Source organism: Boleophthalmus pectinirostris, unplaced genomic scaffold (assembly GCF_026225935.1).
Source record: "Boleophthalmus pectinirostris isolate CB_2022bp ecotype Guang Dong unplaced genomic scaffold, ASM2622593v1 HiC_scaffold_7, whole genome shotgun sequence".
NCBI classification, from domain to species: domain Eukaryota; kingdom Metazoa; phylum Chordata; class Actinopteri; order Gobiiformes; family Gobiidae; genus Boleophthalmus; species Boleophthalmus pectinirostris.
The window spans coordinates 40,472,996-40,494,829 of record NW_026571473.1 but is presented as its reverse complement, the minus strand read 5'-3'; the positions used below and the strand labels follow the sequence as shown (position 1 = coordinate 40,494,829).

General features: G+C 40.3%; 1 protein-coding gene and 1 long non-coding RNA gene across 2 annotated transcripts in view; both read right to left on the bottom strand.

The window, feature by feature from the left end:
- slc30a7 (solute carrier family 30 member 7) overlaps positions 1 to 7,180 on the bottom strand; it is a 38,013-nt gene extending 30,833 nt beyond the window's left edge. Inside the window, 2 exon segments of the mRNA XM_055164820.1 lie at positions 6,620 to 6,721; positions 7,027 to 7,180. Coding sequence (XP_055020795.1) covers positions 6,620 to 6,721; positions 7,027 to 7,106 — 182 coding nt within the window. The 5' untranslated portion in view covers positions 7,107 to 7,180.
- A 4,123-nt stretch (positions 7,181 to 11,303) lies between these two features.
- LOC129412053 (uncharacterized) lies at positions 11,304 to 17,294 on the bottom strand. Its single transcript, XR_008633551.1, has 3 exons — positions 14,211 to 17,294; positions 11,910 to 13,446; positions 11,304 to 11,830 (listed from the first exon to the last, which is right to left on the bottom strand). It is a non-coding gene; the product is annotated as an uncharacterized LOC129412053 (long non-coding RNA).
- Between the last annotated feature and the right edge of the window lie 4,540 nt (positions 17,295 to 21,834).

The window sequence follows — 21,834 nt, the reverse complement described above, 5'->3', positions numbered from 1 at the left end:
TAAACCAGGACTGAACCTGATCGGAACCAGGACTAAAACAGAACTGAACCAGGATTAAACCAGGTCTAAACCAGGTCTAAACCAGGACTAAAACAGGTCTAATCTAGATCTAAATTATGTCTAAATCAGGTCTAAACCAGGACTAAAACAGGTCTAAATTAGGTCTAAATCAGAACTAAATCAGCATGAAACCAGGTCTAAACTAGGACAAACCAGTTCTAATCTAGATCTAAATTACATGTAAATCTGGGCTAAATAATGTCTAAACCAGGTCTAAACCAGAACTTAAACTCTTCTCTACTGAACTAAAGGTAAAAGTAGCTGTTAAACCTGAAAACTAGCACTTCATGACATCACAAGGTGGACCAGAGCGTTTGGAGCTTTGTAGACGTAAACAGACTCATAATAAAGATTCACTCAAACACAAAACTCAAGTCCAGCTCTGTTTTTGAGGAGAGAACAACATTATAAACACGACTTAAAGCTCATAAAAAGTCCATTTTGCGAGACATCAGGACCTTTAAATAAAATTCTACAGGATTTCTCTTTAGAAATGTTTGAAAAATCCTACAAAACAATAAAAACTCTTTCCGTGTATTTCCTGTGCAGGTCATGTGGGTGAATCAGATAAGTGTCACGTAACCATGGTAACGGTGGTAACAGTAGTAGTTCACATGAGATAATAGATCATAAAAACTCCCTCACGACGGAATCACAATGAACCCGAGGAACACAAAGAGGAAGGAAGTGTCCACACCGAGACTCACGCACGACTTCTGCTCTAAACGTTTTACTCTCTCCATGTCACGTCTGCGGGGGGTTCCTCTTCACAACCGACGGACAACAGCAGATAAAAGGAAAAGGAAAATCTGAAAATCTGATTCTGATCGGAAATAGAGCCTCATTTTTCACAGGTATCGATGCTAAAAATGTCCCACTGACAGTGATTAGTCTAAACCAGGTCCAAACCAGGTCCAAACCAGGCCAAAACCAGGTCTAAATAAGTTCTACAACAGGTCAAAACCAGGTCTAAACCAGGTCCAAACCAGATCTAAACCAGGCCCAAACCAGGTCTAAATAAGTTCTAAAACGGGTCTAAACCAGGACTGAACCAGGACTGAACCAGGACTGAACCAGGTTCATACTTGGTCTAAACCAGGTCCAAACGTGGTCTAAACGTGGTCTAAACGTGGTCTAAACGTGGTCTAAACGTGGTCTAAACGTGGTCTAAACGTGGTCTAAACGTGGTCTTAACCAGGTCCAAATGTGGTCTAAACCAAATCTAAACCAAGTTTAATCTAGATCTAAATTATGTCTAAATTAAGTCTAAACCAGGTCTAAACTTGGTCCAAGCCAGGTCTAAACCAGGTCCAAACCAGATCCAAATAAGTTCTAGAATGGGTCTAAACCAGGACTGAACCAGTACTGAATTTGGTCTAACCAGGTCCAAACGTGGGCTAAACGTGGTGTAAACCAGGTCCAAACCAAGTTTAATGTAAATTACGTCTAAATTAAGTCTAAACCAGGTCTAAACTTGGTCCAAGCCAGGTCTAATCTAGAGCTAAATTATATCTAAAACCGGTCTAAACCAGGACTGAACCAGGACTGAACCAGAGAATTTGTGTGTTTCTTCTGCCATTACACATTAACACAAATTGTGCTTGTTTATTTGCAGAAGATACAATGTGAAAAGAGTTATTTTGCATGAGACGGGACATTTAAACATAAAATAAGAAATAAAAATAAGAAAAATAATGAATAAAAAATAAATAAAAGAAAAAATTCAATAAAAATACGCCCACGGATCACTACGGAATCAGTTATAAGGACACGTGGGAATAGAAAAGAAAGTTTTATCATTTAATATTGAAAATCAAAGGAGATTGTTTCAGGAAAGAGTTGTTTTTTTTAATGGTATCAGAATCAGTATTGAGGATTGAGTCTGTTCCTTTTTACTGAAATCCAGTTTGAGTTCAGTCTGGGTGCGGTGTTTGTTTTGGTTTCTTTCCCTCCTTTTATCAGGTTCAAACATTTGTTCAGTGAATTCTTAAATCACTGTTTGAACCGGTTTGGCCACATTTCAGCTTGTCATTTATTTATTTACCTATTAATTGTTATCCCTTCCTTTTAGAGTTTATGTTTCAGGGCACAAGTGACAAAAGAGGCGGCGATTCTCACAGCTTCTGCTCAAAATATGGCATACTTAGGTTATGTTTAAGTAAAATACAGAAAAGCAGCGTGAAGAATCCCTCAGTCGTCCAGGTAGAAAACATGTCAAGGAGAAAATTCAGTTTGTCGACTGGACAAAAGTTAGTTTGGTTTGAAGACGTTTCTCAGTTCGTCCAAACTGCTTCTTCAGCTCTGGTCAGACGCTGGTGGACACTTCCTTATATCTGTCTGCAGGGAGGAGCTAACTACACTGAAACTACTCTGAAACTACACTGAAACTACATTAAAACTACACCGAAACTACATTAAAACTACACTAAAACTACCTTAAAACTACACTAAAACTACACTGAAACTACACTAAAACTACAATGAAACTACACTGAAACTACACTAAAACTACCTTAAAACTACAATGAAACTACAATGAAACTACAATGAAACTACACTGAAACTACCTTAAAACTACACTGAAACTACACTGAAACTACACTAAAACTACACTAAAACTTTTCTGAAACTACACTGAAACTGTAAACAAGTGTGTGTGTTAGTTTCAGAGTAGTTTCAGTGTAGTTAGCTCCTCAATACAGACAGATATAAGGAAGTGTCACCAGCGTCTGACCAGAACTGAAGAAGCAGCTTGGAGCTGAGAAACGTCTTCAACCAAACTAACTTTTGTCCAGTCGACAAACTGAATTTTCTCCTCGACAATACAGAAAAGCAGCTTAAAAAAATGACCAAAACACAAAGGAAATGTGACTATACTGACTCATGTTTGTCACAAATGGGCCGAGTGTAGAACAATTCTCCTTAATCACCCTAAAATAACTCGATTCACAATGTTGCACAGTTATTTTAGGGTCCAGTCAAGTGTTAACGGAGGAAACAGGGTCAGATTTTTGACATTCAAATGTCTCTTATTCAGAAACTAGAGGAACTATTGAAATAAGTAAAGTATCAGAATGTAGGAAAGAGTTACACTCCAACAGGGTCAAGTTAAACCTGTGAGATTCTTTCAAGTTCAAGACAAAAAAATTTAAAAAAACTCATGTCGGTAACGGAGGGAATGAAATATGCAGCACTTTTTGGTCAATAAATCCAAACAGTGATAACTCTTGGTTCTCACTTCCATATCCTTAACAAACTGGTTTGAATATTTGCTTCATATAGTTTTCTACCATATGGTACAAGATTAGGTTGAAAAACCTCTGACTTTTTGACTCATGAGATTTTTTATTAAAAAAGTCATGGTAACGGAGGGAAAAGTAACGGAGGGAAAATTGTACAAACAAGTAGAAGGTGCAGGATTTTACATCATTTGTCGCTTTTTTCTTCCGAATATTTTAATATTACTTCAAAATGAAAGGAAACTATTTCTATAAAATATGTCAGTCCTTCCAAGCAAATTTTTATCATTTTAAATACTTTTTTTTTTAAAATCATGTCACTTCATCAACAGTTCAAAGATGGAATAACACAAGATATGATGAAATACATCCATTTATTTACATGATTTTTGGGTCTTTGAAATTTGGGAAATAATTTTTGTTCCATGTTTCATTCATGGTCTGTTTAAAACGTATGGAACTTTAGAACCAAAAATGGTCCAGAAAAAAGGTCAACAGTTTCATAAACTAGAGTACATATGTATCTGTTCAATACATTTTTATATCAGATGAATTAACTTGAGTTTTTGGCCTTGTTGTTTACTTCTGCTTGACCGGGCCCATTATTATACAGATTATAAAAGAGTGAAAAACATAAAGCAGACATTTTAACAGTGACCTATTTTTTTAGAACATGGCGTAAACAGTGTGTTGATATGATACGAGTTTATTGTTTAATGGATTTTTATGGTGGGTTATAAGGAAGCTCTCAGGACGGCTCGAACGACTGATGTAAACAACGCAACACTCACTAAACATCTTTTTTTTTTAAACTGCTCCAAACTCACAGCCCACAGCTCCCACACACCACTGCTCCTCAAGCTCTTTGTGTTGCATTTTTTTGTATGAAAAACACTCTATAAATAAAGTTTGATTGATTGATGATGATTGATTTCTCTGTCCTTGTTTTAGTCTCACTTTATTGTGAAGCATCTTTGTGGTACCGTGTAAAGCGCTAAAAATACCCATGTATTATTACTGTTATTATTATTATTAAATGTATAGAATTTAGTTTACAAACATTTCAAATTTCAATGTTACTAGAGATTTGATGCAATTTGAAACTAACCAACTAGCTGACCCCCATCTGTATGAATTAAAGGTTTATGGGAGGATTTTTATTTTTTTTTGTTTCAAATCGTCAGTGAAAGTTTAAAATACAATTACAGAGATGCAGCAGTTTTGTAATTATGATGACCAAAAAATAAATAAATAAAAGAATGAAAATCTATCAACTGTGGACGTGTTGAGGCCAGATAAACATCAGCCAATACAAAACGAGGCTCCCTCATTTTCTATTGGCTGTTAGGTCGTCAATCAAACTCCCTATGTTTCTAGTTTAACTGACTCGCCGCCGCGCGGGGATTACGTGGTTTATGCGGCGGTTCTTCGAGGCTTTTTTAATTTGTAGCGTCTTCGCAGTTCGCACGAAGTTTGTTGCGACGGCGGACGAGAATCCACGAGCAGTTCGCCGCAAAAGAAAGTCGGTTTTTGAGGTCATGAAGAGAAGGGAAAAAGGAGCAAAACAAAACTGAGGTGAGTCTTGGAGATTTCTTACAGCGACGGCGCCACTGAAGCGGACAAAGGATTTTATTTCTAAACAGGTCACTTCAACAGGAATTCTTGAACGCGCTCTGGATGTAAACAAACGTGATTTCTAGAGTAAAGAGGCGGGAGGAAGAGATGTTTCTACTGAGGAACTGTGGAGGAGGAAGGTGGTGTCACACAAGAGCAACATTTGAAAAAGAACTGTCGCTGTATTTCACTTCCCTTAAAAAATCCTCTGTACAACCTTTAATATAGTCGTACAGGATATTGTGACCAGTGACTGTTTAAGTGAGTGGTAATTGGATTACAGTTACTTTGTTGAAATAAATGGATTACACAGAAGTATTTTCCTGTTTTCACATTTTGGGCTATTCATTTTATTTATTTTTTTTTGCTTCGGTAATTAAACTCATTGCCGAACACTAAACCAAGTCTAAAACCAGGTCTAAACCAGGACTAAAACCAGTTCTAAAACAGGTCTAAACCCAGGTCCAAACCAGGTCTAAACTAGGTCTAAACTAAGATTAAACCAGGACTAAACCAGGTCTAAACCCAGGTCCAAACCAAGTCTAAACTAGGTCTAAACCAAGATTAAACCAGGTCTAAAACAGGATTTAACAGGACTAAACGATGCTGCATAGACCGTGCCTCCTCGTCTTCTATCAATAATATTTTTTGTATGTTTAAGTAAAGTCTGGGCTTTTTATTTTCTTTTATCAGACAAAACATTTTACGTGACGATTTCCTCGTCTTTGTTTCTCTACAGCAAATCAAGTAATCCAAAGTATTCAGATTACATTACTCACTTTAAGTAATTTAATGGATTACATTACAAACTACATTTTGGGGTAAGTAATCTGTAATCTGTAGGGCACAGGTGTCAAACACAAGGCCCGGGGGCTGGATCCGGCCCTCCAAGACCTTTAATCTGGCCCTCAGATGATTTTCTACTAAAATATTTGAATGATATCTTCTATTAAAATCTTGTTAATTTTCTGTGGTGTTTATCACAGCAGCGTCTCCAGCGTCTCTGTACGTGGCCCCTCCCACCAGAGCAGCACAAATGAAGACTTGTCTCTTTCCAAACGCTCTTAAAGGACGATCGTTTTGACTGTTGACCGTGACACCCTCATCAGAAAAATGTCCAACATGAGAAAAGTGGAGCCGAGTGCAGGATTTTACAACAAAAATGGACTTATTCCTGTTTGCAAACAAGTTCATGTTCAAACTTTGTGTTGAAATTGTATTTTTCTTAAAGTTTCAGGTTGTTCATAATATTATAATATTTTGTAAAAGAAAGAGTTCATCAATTAAAAAAGATTTCTGTAATAGATTTGTGTTTCTCTGCACAAATATTTGAACTTATTGTTATTTTTGGGGTTTATATGACATGAGTTTTCTGATCCGGACACTTTGGGATCAAAGTCGGTTGGACACGACCCACGGACCAAAATGAGTTTGACTCTCCTGGTGTAGAGAAAAACACTTTAAAAGTCACCTTCCCAACACTGATTGTGACGTCATCTGAAACCCAGCAGTCAGTTTGGTTTCGCTCTTTGTCAGCAGCATGTCCTTTTCTCTCTTCTCTTTTCTCTCTTCTGTGTTTGTGAATGAGCGTAAGAGGAGCTTAGACCTACGTGGCACATCCAAACCCCCGCACACACACACACACACAAACCAACCACCACCTCCTGCCCCTGCTCCTGCCCCGGCTCCTGCCCCTGCCCCGTTACCTGTTACTCCACAGCCCGTAGGCCAGCTCCACGAAGGCGAAGGACAGATTCAGGCACAGGAACGAGAACAGATTCCTGGAGGTTTTGTCTGCGAGAATGGACCTGAAGATGCAGAAATAAACACGACAAAACAGACAAAAATAAGCCCAAAAAACACGCGGGGTTCACTGTTAAGCATTTGATCAAGCCCAAACACATTCCGGTACATTTGTAAACTGTTGTCAGGGTGATTTTAAGTGTTTGTGAAGTTAATTTAGTCAGATTGTGCAGAGTTTAGCCGCCGTTAGCATTCCATCATTCACCCAGAACAGCTGGCACTTAGCCGCTTTAGCATTTTAGCATCACAGGTGTCGCTTTCTGGCGGATGAAATTGTTTTTTGTTTAGTTTTTTTGGGTTTTTTTTTTACCTGAACCATCCCGAAATCTTGAGCAGCAGGTTGAACTTGGCAGGTTTGTACTCGTCGTCTTTGATGGAGAGCGGTAACATTTTCACAGCTGAGCCGGACTCGGGGTTAGCTCCGGAGGCTAAAGCTAACGGCAACACAGCGGCGCTTCCGGTGGAGCGGCGCTTTCACAATAAAAGAGCCGAAAGACGATTTAAACTTCAAAGTAAAGTTTGAGGTTATTATTATTATTATTATTATTATTATTATTATTGAGAGCTGGGCAAACATTTTAAAAAATTAATCGCGATTAATCGCATGTTATACGCAAAACCAGTTAATGAATTAAAAAGTAGAGTATAGCGACTTTTATTGGAAATGTAAATGAAAGAGCCACACATTGCAAACAGCATTTCTTTCACAGGGGAACCTCAGAGTCTTCAAGGTATTCAGGGAAGAAAAAATATTGCATGACGTTTGTACTACTAATATATTTATTGAATATTTTTTATGCTGTGAGTAATGAACACGACACTAGTAATAATTTCTAGATCAGTGTTATAAACTTGGACTGATATTTCTTAGGAAACAAAGGGTTAATATAATGGAATGGAAATGGACCAATCACAGTTTTTCTTCCAGTGGTATCTGGGTAAATCAGTGACTCCCCCTGCAGCACTGAACTAAAGAAACAAGCTCAGCTCAGAGCCAGAGCCCGGGACTGAACCTCGCGGAGGCTCAGGCACGTTGCATCTCACGTGGTCAGAAAAAAGTGAAAAAAGTGTAAAGAAAAGATGTCAAACTTAAAGAAACTCTCGCGGTGGACTTTTTCAAAATAAAAGCCAGTGAGAAACAGACGTTTACAATAAAATAAATAAATAAATAATTAAAAACTGCGTTAACGGCGTTAAAATAATTGTCGGCGTTAATGACTTAATTAGTTAACGCAAAGTTAACGCGTTAACGTGCCCGGCCCTAATATTATTCAATTGTTTTTACTGACTTTTATAAATGTTTAAACATACATACAAGATATTATATCGATGTCTAGAAGTCATATTAGTTATATAAACAGTGTTGGGAAGTTTACTTTTAAAATGTAATCCCCTACATATTACAGATTACAGATTACAGATTACGTACCCCAAAATGTAGTTTGTAACGGAAGAAATTACTTAAAGTGAGTAATGTAATCTGATTACTTTGGATTACTTGATTTGCTGTAGAGAAACAAAGACGAGGAAATCTTCACATAAGAAGTTTTGTCTGATAAAAGAAAATGAAACACCCAGACTTTACTGAACCAAATTAAAAATATTATTGATAGAAAACGAGGAGACACGGTCCACAAGGCCTGGTTCAGTCCTGTTAAATCCTGTTTGAGACATAGTTTAGACCTGGTTTTAGTTCTGGTTTTGTCCTGGTTTAGTTCTAGTTTAGACCTAGTTTAGACCTGGTTTTAGACCTGGTTTAGATCTGGTTTAGATCTGGTTTAGACCTGGTTTAGTTCTGGTTTTAGACCTGGTTTAGATCTGGTTTAGACCTGGTTTAGTTCTGGTTTTAGTCCTGGTTTTAGTCCTGGTTTAGACCTGGTTTAGACCTGGTTTAGATCTGGTTTTAGACCTGGTTTAGTTCTGGTTTAGACCTGGTTTAGTTCTGGTTTTAGACCTGGTTTAGTTCTGGTTTTAGACCTGGTTTAGATCTGGTTTAGACCTGGTTTAGTTCTGGTTTTAGTCCTGGTTTTAGTCCTGGTTTAGACCTGGATTAGACCTGGTTTTAGACCTGATTTAGTGTCTGGCAATGAGTGGAATTACCAGGGAAAAAAAAGAAAAAAAAAAAAAGGGATATAACCCAAAATGTGAAGACAGGAAAATCCCTCTGTGTAATCCATTTATTTCAACAAAGTAACTGTAATCCAATTACTACTCACTGAAACAGTAACTGTAACTGAATACAGTAACTCATCATTTGTACTCTGATTACGTAACTCCGGTACATGTAATCTGTTACTCCACAACACTGTATATAAATTAGCAAAAGAAAAAAAAAAAAGATAAAATAAAATAAAATATATACATACATATACTTACATAATAAATAAATGAAGGGGGAAAACAGATTAATAACAAATAATAATAATATACATTAAATTCATAAATAATAATAGTAATTATAACAATAATAATATTACCAACAGCAATAATGACAACAGTAGTCACAACAATAATGATCATTTGTGTTATTACTTAAATCAAATTAAAGAAAAGGAAAAATAAGAAGGGAAATAAGGGAACTTTAAAATATGAAGTAAGTGAATAAAGGAGGAACTGCTGCCGGGTTTGAATTGATCCATTTACAGTTCACAGAAGTTTACTTTTAAAGTAATCCCCTACAGATTACAGATTACATATCCTAAAATGTAGTTTGTAACGTAATCCATTAAATTACTTAAAGTGAGTAATGTAATCTGATTACTTTGGATTACTTGATATTGTCGTGTTTTTTTAGGTGTCATATTGTTTAGTCCTAGTTTAGACCTGGTTTAGTCCTGGTTTTAGTCCTGGTTTAGTCCTGGTTTAGACCTGGTTTAGACCTGGTTTAGTCCTGGTTTAGTCCTGGTTTTAGTCCTGGTTTAGTCCTGGTTTAGACCTGGTTTAGTCCTGGTTTAGTCCTGGTTTTAGACCTGGTTTAGTCCTGGTTTTAGTCCTGGTTTAGACCTGGTTTAGTCCTGGTTTTAGTCCTGGTTTAGTCCTGGTTTAGACCTGGTTTTAGTCCTGGGTTTAGTCCTAGTTTAGACCTGGTTTTAGTCCTGGTTTTAGTCCTGGTTTAGACCTGGTTTAGACCTGGTTTTAGTCCTGGGTTTAGTCCTGGTTTAGACCTGGTTTTAGTCCTGGGTTTAGTCCTAGTTTAGACCTGGTTTTAGTCCTGGTTTAGTCCTGGTTTAGACCTGGTTTAGTCCTGGTTTTAGTCCTGGTTTAGTCCTGGTTTAGACCTGGTTTTAGCCCTGGGTTTAGTCCTAGTTTAGACCTGGTTTTAGTCCTAGTTTAGTCCTGGTTTAGACCTGGTTTAGTCCTGGTTTAGTCCTGGTTTAGACCTGGTTTAGTCCTGGTTTTAGTCCTGGTTTAGTCCTGGTTTAGACCTGGTTTTAGTCCTGGGTTTAGTCCTAGTTTAGACCTGGTTTTAGTCTTGGTTTAGACCTGGTTTTAGTCCTGGGTTTAGTCCTAGTTTAGACCTGGTTTTAGTCCTGGTTTAGACCTGGTTTTAGTCCTGGTTTTAGTCCTGGTTTAGACCTGGTTTTAGTCCTGGTTTAGACCTGGTTTTAGCCCTGGGTTTAGTCCTAGTTTAGACCTGGTTTTAGTCCTGGTTTAGTCCTGGTTTAGACCTGGTTTAGTCCTGGTTTTAGTCCTGGTTTAGACCTGGTTTTAGTCCTGGGTTTAGTCCTAGTTTAGACCTGGTTTTAGTCCTGGTTTAGTCCTGGTTTAGACCTGGTTTAGTCCTGGTTTTAGTCCTGGTTTAGACCTGGTTTTAGTCCTGGGTTTAGTCCTAGTTTAAACCTGGTTTTAGTCCTGGTTTAGTCCTGGTTTAGACCTGGTTTAGTCCTGGTTTTAGTCCTGGTTTAGTCCTGGTTTAGACCTGGTTTTAGTCCTGGGTTTAGTCCTAGTTTAGACCTGGTTTTAGTCTTGGTTTAGACCTGGTTTTAGTCCTGGGTTTAGTCCTAGTTTAGACCTGGTTTTAGTCCTGGTTTAGACCTGGTTTTAGTCCTGGTTTAGTCCTGGTTTAGACCTGGTTTTAGTCCTGGGTTTAGTCCTAGTTTAGACCTGGTTTTAGTCCTGGTTTAGTCCTGGTTTAGACCTGGTTTAGTCCTGGTTTTAGTCCTGGTTTAGTCCTGGTTTAGACCTGGTTTTAGCCCTGGGTTTAGTCCTAGTTTAGACCTGGTTTTAGTCCTGGTTTAGTCCTGGTTTAGACCTGGTTTTAGTCCTGGTTTAGTCCTGGTTTAGACCTGGTTTTAGTCCTGGGTTTAGTCCTAGTTTAGACCTGGTTTTAGTCCTGGTTTAGACCTGGTTTTAGTCCTGGGTTTAGTCCTAGTTTAGACCTGGTTTAGTCCTGGTTTAGACCTGGTTTAGTCCTGGTTCAGTCCAGCATCAGAGTCACTGAAGTCACGTAAAGGGGAAACAGCCTTTATCCGTTTGTTTTTTTTCCATTTTTCATTTAAACACAAAATCAAAAACTGAAAAAACAAATCATTATCTGTTTTTTTATTTTGGTTTTGGAGACAAATAATGAAGAAAATAGTTGTTTTTCTGTCTTCTTTGGTTTTTTATTGAAAAACGACACACAGATTCCAGTGCTGCACAAAAAGTGAATTCAAAAAGTTGTTTATATTTAAAATATATCACTCATTTTACCAGATCTTTGGCATTTTTTTGTCCTAACAACATGAAACTTGGTTCTGTGATCAACAGGGAAACGTGGCTTTAAAGCCTCTAAAGTTCCATACAGTCTTGTTACCATGGCAACTCGGCCATGTCCCGCACCAGTTTCGAGGGGGACAAACCAGTGGTAAACAAGAGTGTACCACTTTACACCACGCCGAATCACAGGCTCAACGAGATCGCCAACACAGCCAGAAAATTCTTTATGTGCTGCTGTCGGCCGCGTGATCAGACACTCTCCCCTGAAGAGGAAACGTCTAATGGTCACTCAACTTCTCAGGACACACTAAACTCACGTGTTCGCTCAACACCTCAGGACACTTTACCTTCTCCTGTTCCTGACACAGCTGAAGAGGGCACTACATCTCTGAAGGAGATGAAGGCCTCTCCAAAACCTGTGGACATGGACGAGAGAATCAAGCGTTTCAAGGTTGCAAGAGAACTGAGACGGAATGGGTTGGGAGTGACACCAACCTCTGAAAACCAGCAGCGCTGTGCATCATGGACTCGGTCTCCCCTGCAGCTTAACGTGAGACCTGGCACTGCACCCAGTGGGAGAACACTCGACCCCTTACTCCCACATGAAACCCAGACATCCGTAGATGAACAGGATGAAGACTCAGCACCAGCCGAACAGAGGACTCAGATCTGTGGTGCTACATCTTTGCCGGAGCCCACATCTGCCTCTTCAGCCTCTCTGGATCAGGAGGAGCAGGAGAGGGTCCAGCGGCTTCAAGAGAAACTGGTTCAGAGCTGTGCACCTTGTTACCAGAGTCAGACTAAGACTGAGACTGGGACTTTTGAGAGTGTGCAGACAGCTTCAAAGATCACTCTGAACAGGCTCCTCTGCTGTTACCCACATCGTGCTGTGGAACCAGAGGAGAAGGCCTCGACTGTTCCAGATCAGGACCCAGGACAGACCTCACCCACCTCCAGCACCAGGTCTGCAGTTGAACAGGTGAAAAAGATCCTGGAGGAGGCAGCATTGAGGGTCACTAAATCTGCGTGCCTCAGCAGAGAGGAGGAGCAGGAGCTGTTGGACAGTGTGAGCTCCTACAGTGACGAGGCTGCGGAATCTATTATCACCATCAAGTGTGATGAGATGGGTTCCTCTCACCACGGCAGCTCCCAGGGCTCCAGTCCTGCCGATTGCTTTAGCAAAAAATCTTTTTATGGAGTTTTACACTGGGTCCAGTCTTTCCTCACCCTGTGTCATGCTAAGACCTACTTCAGACAACACGTCATCAAACTCGCCAGAGAGCGCCAAGTCATTGTTGACCTGGACACGATTATGGAGGACGCCTCTGCTCCTCTGAAGAAGCTGGTCCAGCTGTCTCCAGACATCCAGGAGGGCAGTTTCTATAAGAGACTGTCCCAGGACATCTCCAACAGGCATCACAAAGACGTGAGCCGAGACCTCGCTCAGGTTCTGATCAACCACATGAGCCCCAAAAGCTATTTTGGAATCTGGAGATTTTCTCAGAAAGCCCGAAGTACAGTCTTCGACTTCATGACCAGCCTGATCGAGTGGCTCGACACGCTGGATCATCAGCCCTCAAACACAGATCCAGTCAGAAGGTCCCTTCATAAGATCCACAAAGTGGCCTGGCTCTCTGTCCCTGCACCAGCACCAGAACACCCCAACTGTCACAAGTCCCCAACGTTCTCCTGGACATTCTCAGAGTGAGTGTGTAACGCAAAATGTTTTAGGGCTAGGGGCAGACTACGGCCACAAAAGCAGCATCAGAAGAAATGTCCTTTGAGGAGCCTGAGTGTGAATGAAGACACGTAACACATGGATATGAAGTTGGGTGGAGTATATTGAAAATAAATTGACAGAACAACAATAACAAAAAAATAAATAAAAAAACGAAAACAGTCCAGTTATTTAGTGTTTTGATTTAGGCTAATCTAAGTTCAGGTTGGGTAAACTCGCCATCATGCATTTCCTTGTTGAGTTGAGTGTTTCTGCAGAGCTGGAGTTGAATCAGTCCATTGAAAAAAACCTGACCTATAAAGGCCAGAAAACACAAATGAATATCATTTAAATAAAACATTAACAAGTCTTAAATAACCAAAAATAAATTAAATGTATGCATAACCATGCAAGCATAAATGAATCAATACATTCATAGTATTAATTAATTAATTCAGAATACACATTAATAACACAATAAATTAAATGTAGTCATTTACCAATGACCCAACAATTCAAAAGGATTAACAATTAATTACAATATTCAATAAGTAATTAAGCTTATCATTAAATTATTAAATTAAATTAGATTAAATGATTAATTAAGCTGGTTAATAAATCAAGGAAATTGTAAAGTGAATTCAAATAAGTTTATCCCAATTAAGTTAGTTATTATATTATAAGTAAAATAAATTCAATAAGTGATCATAATAAAGTTAATAAATTAAATTCACTAAGTGATCAAAATTAAGTTAAAGTAATTTCACTGAGTGATCAAAATTAAGTTAAAGTAATTTCACTGAGTGATCAAAATTAAGTGCACTTAAATCAACAGTTATCAAAACAATGCCCAAGCAGAGGCCGATAGACTCAAATATTGCGCAATATGTTCAAAATAAAGTGCGTGGCTACGCACAAATTCAATTGATGAACTCCACCGGAGTTTTAATGAACAGGGAAAAACAAGCTAAAACTGCACAAATTAATCAAAGGCACGAAAAACAAAGTTAGCGACTATATTAATAAATTTGTTACCTTCGGTTCGGTTTTCATAATAATGCATAAGGAAAAACGGGTACCTTCGAATTTCCCGTTTCGATTTCCTCTCCATACACGGCCAGGTGAGTATAACCTATATGGCGGCTCTATGAGGATTGGAGACGTGGGATTAGCGGCATTATTAAACGGGGTTATTGAATCGGCAGCATTTTAATGGTAAGGCAAAACACTCACCCAATTGTGGATGTTAAAGGATTCCTGGTTTAAAAGTTTATTGCAATAGTTTGCCGACGCCCAGACCACGCCACAGCCACAGCGGAGCGGAGGAGGAGGAAGTGATACTGTGACCCCGCAACTTAAAGTGGGGAGATCGGGGTGAAGCGGAAATGACCCGCAACAATAAGAGTCTCAAATGCGGGTTATAAGTGGGAGGCAAAACATATCTTGTGCTTGGCTTATGAGGTGAACAAGCGCGTCCTTCAGACCAAAAACATGTTTGAAATGCGCTCCATGTTCATCAAACTGGTTGTGCTGCTGAAGTCAAACATGTGTGAATGGAACGTGAGGGTGAGACCTGACAGAGAGAACATCGTGGAAGTGGCGGAGGCCGTGTACAAAGACCTGTGCACAGGCTCCACAAAGAAATTAGTTAAATTGAAGGCCTTCATCAACGAGGATGAGTTTTTACAGACCACGATGGACACCATCCGGAGACACCTGGAGACGCCACAGAGAAGGAGCAGACTCAGCTCCTTCTGCCGAACACTGCGCCGCATTTTCTTCAGGCCAGTTGTTGTTTTGATTGTGTTGTGGGTGTTGGATTATTTGTGGCCCTCGTGACTAGCAAAGTTAGCGGTGAGGGGTATTGTTCTTCGTCGGTTTCTTTTATTTTTTTTTTTTTTTTTTATTTTTCCCCACATTGAATCGCATTGAACCCCTGAACATGGACGAAAAGTCCCCAAACCGGGGTCCAGATCGATTGTCCCGGCGAAAAATTCGATAAAATGGGCATCGCAACAATGACCCGAGTGACCCGACTCAACAGCGCCGCCTAGAATTGGACCCCTATGGGACTAGGGACAGGCAAAGTTTGTCGCAGGGAAACGAAATTCGGGACAGTGATAGAGAACAATGAAACACGACAAAAGATGAATTGGAGCATGACCCTATGACGAACAGGAAGTCGGCCATATTGGATCAAACATTCGGCGCCGTTTTGACTTGGGGGTCTACAAAAAGATTCAGGTCCCCGGGGTTTAGTCCAAATAACCTCAGATTTGACATGTCACATCTAGAGACATGAACTCACAGAAATTTTCAACTTTTTTTGAGATACTCCTGCCGTAGCACGCCGGCGAATAACGCCTTCATTTCCTGTTTTTTCGGTGACCTGTCGGCCACAGGCATTGTCCTACAGAACTCAAATTCAAATCACAATTGTGTGATCCAAGTCTGAATGTAATGAAATATGAAATTTAATAAAAGTGAACTCTATAGCGCCCCCTAGCATAGACGTGAAACATCAACATTATCGGATTAGTACCAAATTCGCAAAGCAAAAAAGTTCATAACGGACATGATGCATTTTCCACCATTGGCCAGCAGGGGCGCAAAGACTCCACTGAAAAATATTTTTAAAATTATTACAGAGACACGCTTAGTTTGATTGTGCTGAAATTTGAATCACTTATGCGGGATATTGGTCTGAATATAATAAATTATAAAACATATGAAAAGTGAACAGTATAGCGCCCCCTACCTTTTTGTGATTGTGATGACATTTCTATCAGTTATACACTGCATGACCCTTATTCCATTGATATGTCAAATACAGTTATCAGGGATACAGCGCCACCTATATGAATGCACACAATTTATTATTGTGTGACATAAAATTAGTTTTACATTCATTTGTAAAACTTTGCCAGAACATTCACTGACGTACTCCTCATCATAAAAGTCAGTAAGACCTATGCCCTAGTTTTACACTTTGGCCTCTAGAATAATTTCACTTCTGAGAAATTTAAAGCCGCACTATGTAACTTTTCTGGTGGAGGATGTGTTTTCATGCACTTAGTCTTAGTGTGACAGTGCTCTTGACCATTAAAGTCACGTGACCTGTGGCTTAGTGTCTACAGTTTGTCTCTAGAATCATTCACTTTATCCTATTTTAAAGGTACACTATGTCATTTTTCTGGTGGACGAGCTGTTGGCCTCGGGAGCTGTCGGGAAGAGACAGCGGTGTGTCGGGGCGGTCGCGAGTCCCCGGCATTCGCCAGGGGGGGCGTTGCGTGTCCGGGGCGAGGGCCACCATCGCCGCGCGCGGCCTTAATTTTATGTTTATTATTGTATTTTTGTTAAATGTTGATTATTGTATTTTGTTAAATGTTATATAAAAAAAAAAACATGCGCTTTCCCTTTTCAAATCGACTTTTCTTCATCACTTGTTCAGTTCAGTTAAATTTGCGTATTCGATCGTGAGTTTATCTGAAGAATTGTGACAAATAATCAGCGAATAAAATAACTATTATGACTATTTTGATTTGAATTTCTTGACTTTAAAAGGCTTAAAAACAAAAACAGTGGCATTTTCACGTCAAAATTTCAAAACAGAATGAGCGATTAGTGAGTTTCACCAATAATACACGTGGTTTTATGTTTTTAAATGTGGTTTTCGGTGTAAAGCAGCGGCTCCAGTTGCGCCCCTGTTACATTTCGACTCGGTTCGGTAATTATAATTGTGCCACATGTTCCCGTGTCGTCCAGCAGGGGGCGATAGAGCGCTGTGCCTCTGCTCAGGTGAACGATCTGGAGGTCAGAGTCTGAGCTGCAGAATCCAAAACAAACACAAACACTGAAGCGAGTCAGAGCGAAGCACAGACCAAAGTCCTGGAGACAAACACAGATCCACACGCAGAACATTCTCACCACCGTCTGCACGTTCTCCCTGTGTCGCTGTGTCTGTGCACTTTCCTCCAGGTCGTCTTCTCTCCATTCTCTCTCTTCTCTCCATTCTCTCTCTTCTCTCCATTCTCTCTCTTCTCTCCATTCTCTCTCTCTCTCATTCTCTCTCTTCTCTCCATTCTCTCTCTTCTCTCCATTCTCTCTCTTCTCTCCATTCTCTCTCTTCTCTCCATTCTCTCTCTTCTCTCCATTCTCTCTCTTCTCTCTCTCTCTCTCTCTCTCTCTCTCTCTCATTCTCTCTCTCTCTCTCATTCTCTCTCTTCTCTCTCTCATTCTCTCTCTTCTCTCTCATTCTCTCTCTCTCTCTCTCTCATTCTCTCTCTTCTCTCTCATTCTCTCTCTCTCTCTCTCTCATTCTCTCTCTTCTCTCCATTCTCTCTCTTCTCTCCATTCTCTCTCTTCTCTCTCTCTCTCTCATTCTCTCTCTCTCTCTCTCAGATTAACACAATTATGAAACATGTCAAAGCCAAAATAAAAATGTTGATTTTTGTTTTATTGTATAAACAGATATTATCTGTTTTAATTAGTTGTTTTTAGTTAATTTTTACTTTTTATTTTTTTATTTTAGTTTATTACTTTTACTAAACTTTGAGCTTTCGTGTCATTAATATTTTAATATATAATATTATATATTATATAATAAAATGGATGTAATGAATTCTATTGTTCTACTGGGGGACTTCAGTGTCCACATGGGCGACGACAGAGACACCTGGAGACGGGTGACACCTGGAGACGGGTGACACCTGGAGACGGGTGACACCTGGAGACGGGAGACACCTGGAGACGGGAGACACCTGGAGACGGGAGACACCTGGAGACGGGTGACACCTGGAGACGGGTGACACCTGGAGACGGGTGACACCTGGAGACGGGTGACACCTGGAGACGGGAGACACCTGGAGACGGGAGACACCTGGAGACGGGTGACACCTGGAGACGGGTGACACCTGGAGACGGGTGACACTGGAGACGGGTGACACCTGGAGACGGGTGACACCTGGAGACGGGTGACACCTGGAGACGGGTGACACCTGGAGACGGGAGACACCTGGAGACGGGTGACACCTGGAGACGGGTGACACCTGGAGACGGGTGACACCTGGAGACGGGTGACACCTGGAGACGGGAGACACCTGGAGACGGGTGACACCTGGAGACGGGTGACACCTGGAACGGGTGACACTGGAGACGGGTGACACCTGGAGACGGGAGACACCTGGAGACGGGTGACACCTGGAGACGGGTGACACTGGAGACGGGTGGAGACGGGACCCTGGAGACGGGAGACACCTGGAGACGGGTGACACCTGGAGACGGGTGACACCTGGAGACGGGTGACACCTGGAGACGGGTGACACCTGGAGACGGGTGACACCTGGAGACGGGTGACACCTGGAGACGGGAGACACCTGGAGACGGGTGACACCTGGAGACGGGTGATTGGGAGGAACGGCTTCCCTGATCTGAACCGTTGTTCTGCTGTGTTGTTGGACTTCTGTGCGAGTCACAGTGATGGATTCAACATTTATATTAATCTCACTGTGTATGTAATGGTAATGTAATCTTCACTTTTGTTATTCAATCATATTGTAATCAATATATAAATATGTGCACTTAAACGATTCTGTTTCTGAGTATTGCAGATTTCATGAGTTTGCAGAAGGTCACGAAACTGTATTGGTGATATTTCTCAACATTTGTTGAGTGGTGCCTCCAAATGTACTTCTAGTCAGAGTGAAACACTCACAAAGACCACGAGAATCCTGCAGCTTTAACTTAGAACTAAACTCTTAGAACTAAACTCTTAGAACTCCTAAACTCTTAGAACTCCTAAACTCTTAGAACTTCTAAACTCTTAGAACTAAACTCTTAGAACTCCTAAACTCTTAGAACTCTAAACTCTTAGAACTCTTAGAACTCCTAAACTCTTAGAACTAAACTCTTAGAACTCCTAAACTCTTAGAACTCCTAAACTCTTAGAACTCTTAAACTCTTAGAACTAAACTCTTAGAACTTCTAAACTCTTAGAACTTCTAAACTCTTAGAACTCCTAAACTCTTAGAACTCCTAAACTCTTAGAACTAAACTCTTAGAACTAAACTCTTAGAACTAAACTCTTAGAACTAAACTCTTAGAACTAAACTCTTAGAACTTCTAAACTCTTAGAACTCCTAAACTCTTAGAACTCCTTAGAACTCTTAGAACTCCTAAACTCTTAGAAACTAAACTCTTAGAACTAAACTCTTTAGAACTAAACTCTTAGAACTAAACTCTTAGAACTCTCTAAACTCTTAGAACTCCTAAACTCTTAGAACTAAACTCTTAGAACTCCTAAACTCTTAGAACTCCTAAACTCTTAGAACTCTAAACTCTTAGAACTAAACTCTTAGAACTCTCTTAGAACTAAACTCTTAGAACTCCTAAACTCTTAGAACTAAACTCTTAGAACTCCTAAACTCTTAGAACTAAACTCTTAGAACTAAACTCTTAGAACTCCTAAACTCTTAGAACTAAACTCTTAGAACTAAACTCTTAGAACTCCTAAACTCTTAGAACTCCTAAACTCTTAGAACTCCTAAACTCTTAGAACTAAACTCTTAGAACTAAACTCTTAGAACTAAACTCTTAGAACTCCTAAACTCTTAGAACTAAACTCTTAGAACTAAACTCTTAGAACTTCTAAACTCTTAGAACTCCTAAACTCTTAGAACTCTTAAACTCTTAGAACTAAACTCTTAGAACTAAACTCTTAGAACTTCTAGAACTCCTAAACTCTTAGAACTCCTAAACTCTTAGAACTAAACTCTTAGAACTCTAAACTCTTAGAACTTCTAAACTCTTAGAACTCTAAACTCTTAGAACTCCTAAACTCTTAGAACTCCTAAACTCTTAGAACTAAACTCTTAGAACTAAACTCTTAGAACTTCTAAACTCTTAGAACTCCTAAACTCTTAGAACTAAACTCTTAGAACTAAACTCTTAGAACTCTTAGAACTCTCTAAACTAAACTCTTAGAACTCTCTAGAACTCTAAACTAGAACTAAACTCTTAGAACTAAACTCTTAGAACTCCAAAACTCTTAGAACTAAACTCTTAGAACTCCTAAACTCTTAGAACTCCTAAACTCTGGAACATCAATGACCCAAACATCTGCTGGTGCCTCCACGTGAGCCCAGGGACATTCACTACAAGATTTAATAAATCAAAATCTACCAGTGATTGTCCAGTCAGGTTCATTTGGTCTCAGATATTTGATGTCATCAGGTTCATTTTTTAGATCAGAGGTGCTCAATACGTCGATCGTGATCTACCAGTCGATGGCCAAGGTCGTGTGGGTAGATCTCCGTGTCTCGTGTCGGACTCGTGTTTGGACTCGTGTTTGGACTCGGTCTTGTCTCTCACTCGAGGTCTGACACTCAACAAGTGTGATCATGTTTCATTGCGGCCGCTGCTGTTGGTAATAAACTTGTAGCGGGTGCAGGAGCGTGTGGTACCTGTTGTAGTACTCGGTGGTAGAAGTGTAGTAGTAGTAGTAGTAGTAGTACTTGTAGCGGGTGCAGGAGCGTGTGGGGCGTCTCAGTGCAGCCTGTGCGCTCATTTGAAACCCGCGGAGACTCTACGGCGCATCACAAACACACACGCTCCCTATGCACGGCTCGTCTGCGACAGCGTGTGCCCTCGTGTACCAGCGTGCATCACAGGGCAGGTTCAACTTCCTAAACATCCTACCTGTCCACCTGCCTCACGTCAGCACGCCGCCCCTCGCCTTTTCACGCTCTCGCTCCTTCCTGCGTACAGCCAACACAAGCCCCTCCCACAGTGCGGCTGATTAGAAGAACAAGACCAAACGTGAAGCAAAAACCAGTCTAAATTTGTGTTCCAGTGTTGGCACAAAGCAGGTCTACAGCATAGAGCGGATCTACAGAACAGACCTACTGCCACATTTGGCTGAAGTTTGTGTAACAAAAGTGACAAATGCATCTGTGTTTGTCACGATGTGCGTTTGGTTTGGTAAACGTGCAGAGGCTGGTAAATATCACTGCAAAACCACAAAAGAATGAAACTCCAGTTTGGAACTTTAAAAAAACAGGTTTAAAAATCTTCCTTCAGTTTTTTCACAGTTTTGTGTAAAGTGCCAGAGGAAGTTCTCTTAAAGAAGAGGTTCTCAAACTGTGGGGGAGGGTCCAAAAAAGGGCCACAGAGTGTTTCAGTGCAGTTTGTTTGACTTTGTATTAGGTCGATCATTTTGACTTGGTCATTTTATAAGTCGCTCACATGATGTAAAAGTGTGAACACCTCTGGTCTACAACAAGAGTTTGTTTTCCTCCTGACAGTTTGTTCTGCTCCTGCTCCTCTTCCTCAGAGTCTCCGGATGTTTCTGTGTCCTGGTTCAGTCCTGGTTTAGTCCTGGTTTAGTCCTGGTTTAGTTCTGGTTTAGTTCTGGTTTAGTCCTGGTTTAGTTCTGGTTTAGTCCTGGTTTAGTTCTGGTTTAGTCCTGGTTTAGTCCTGGTTTAGTCCTGGTTTAGTCCTGGTTTAAACCTGGTTTAGTCCTGGTTTAAACCTGGTTTAGTCCTGGTTTAGACCTGGTTTAGACCTGGTTTAGACCTGGTTTCCTGGTTTAGACCTGGTTTAGACCTGGTTTAGACCTCCTGGTTTTAGACTTGATTTAGACCTGGTTTAGACCTGGTTTAGACCTGGTTTAGTCCTGGTTTAGACCTGGTTTAGACCTGGTTTAGT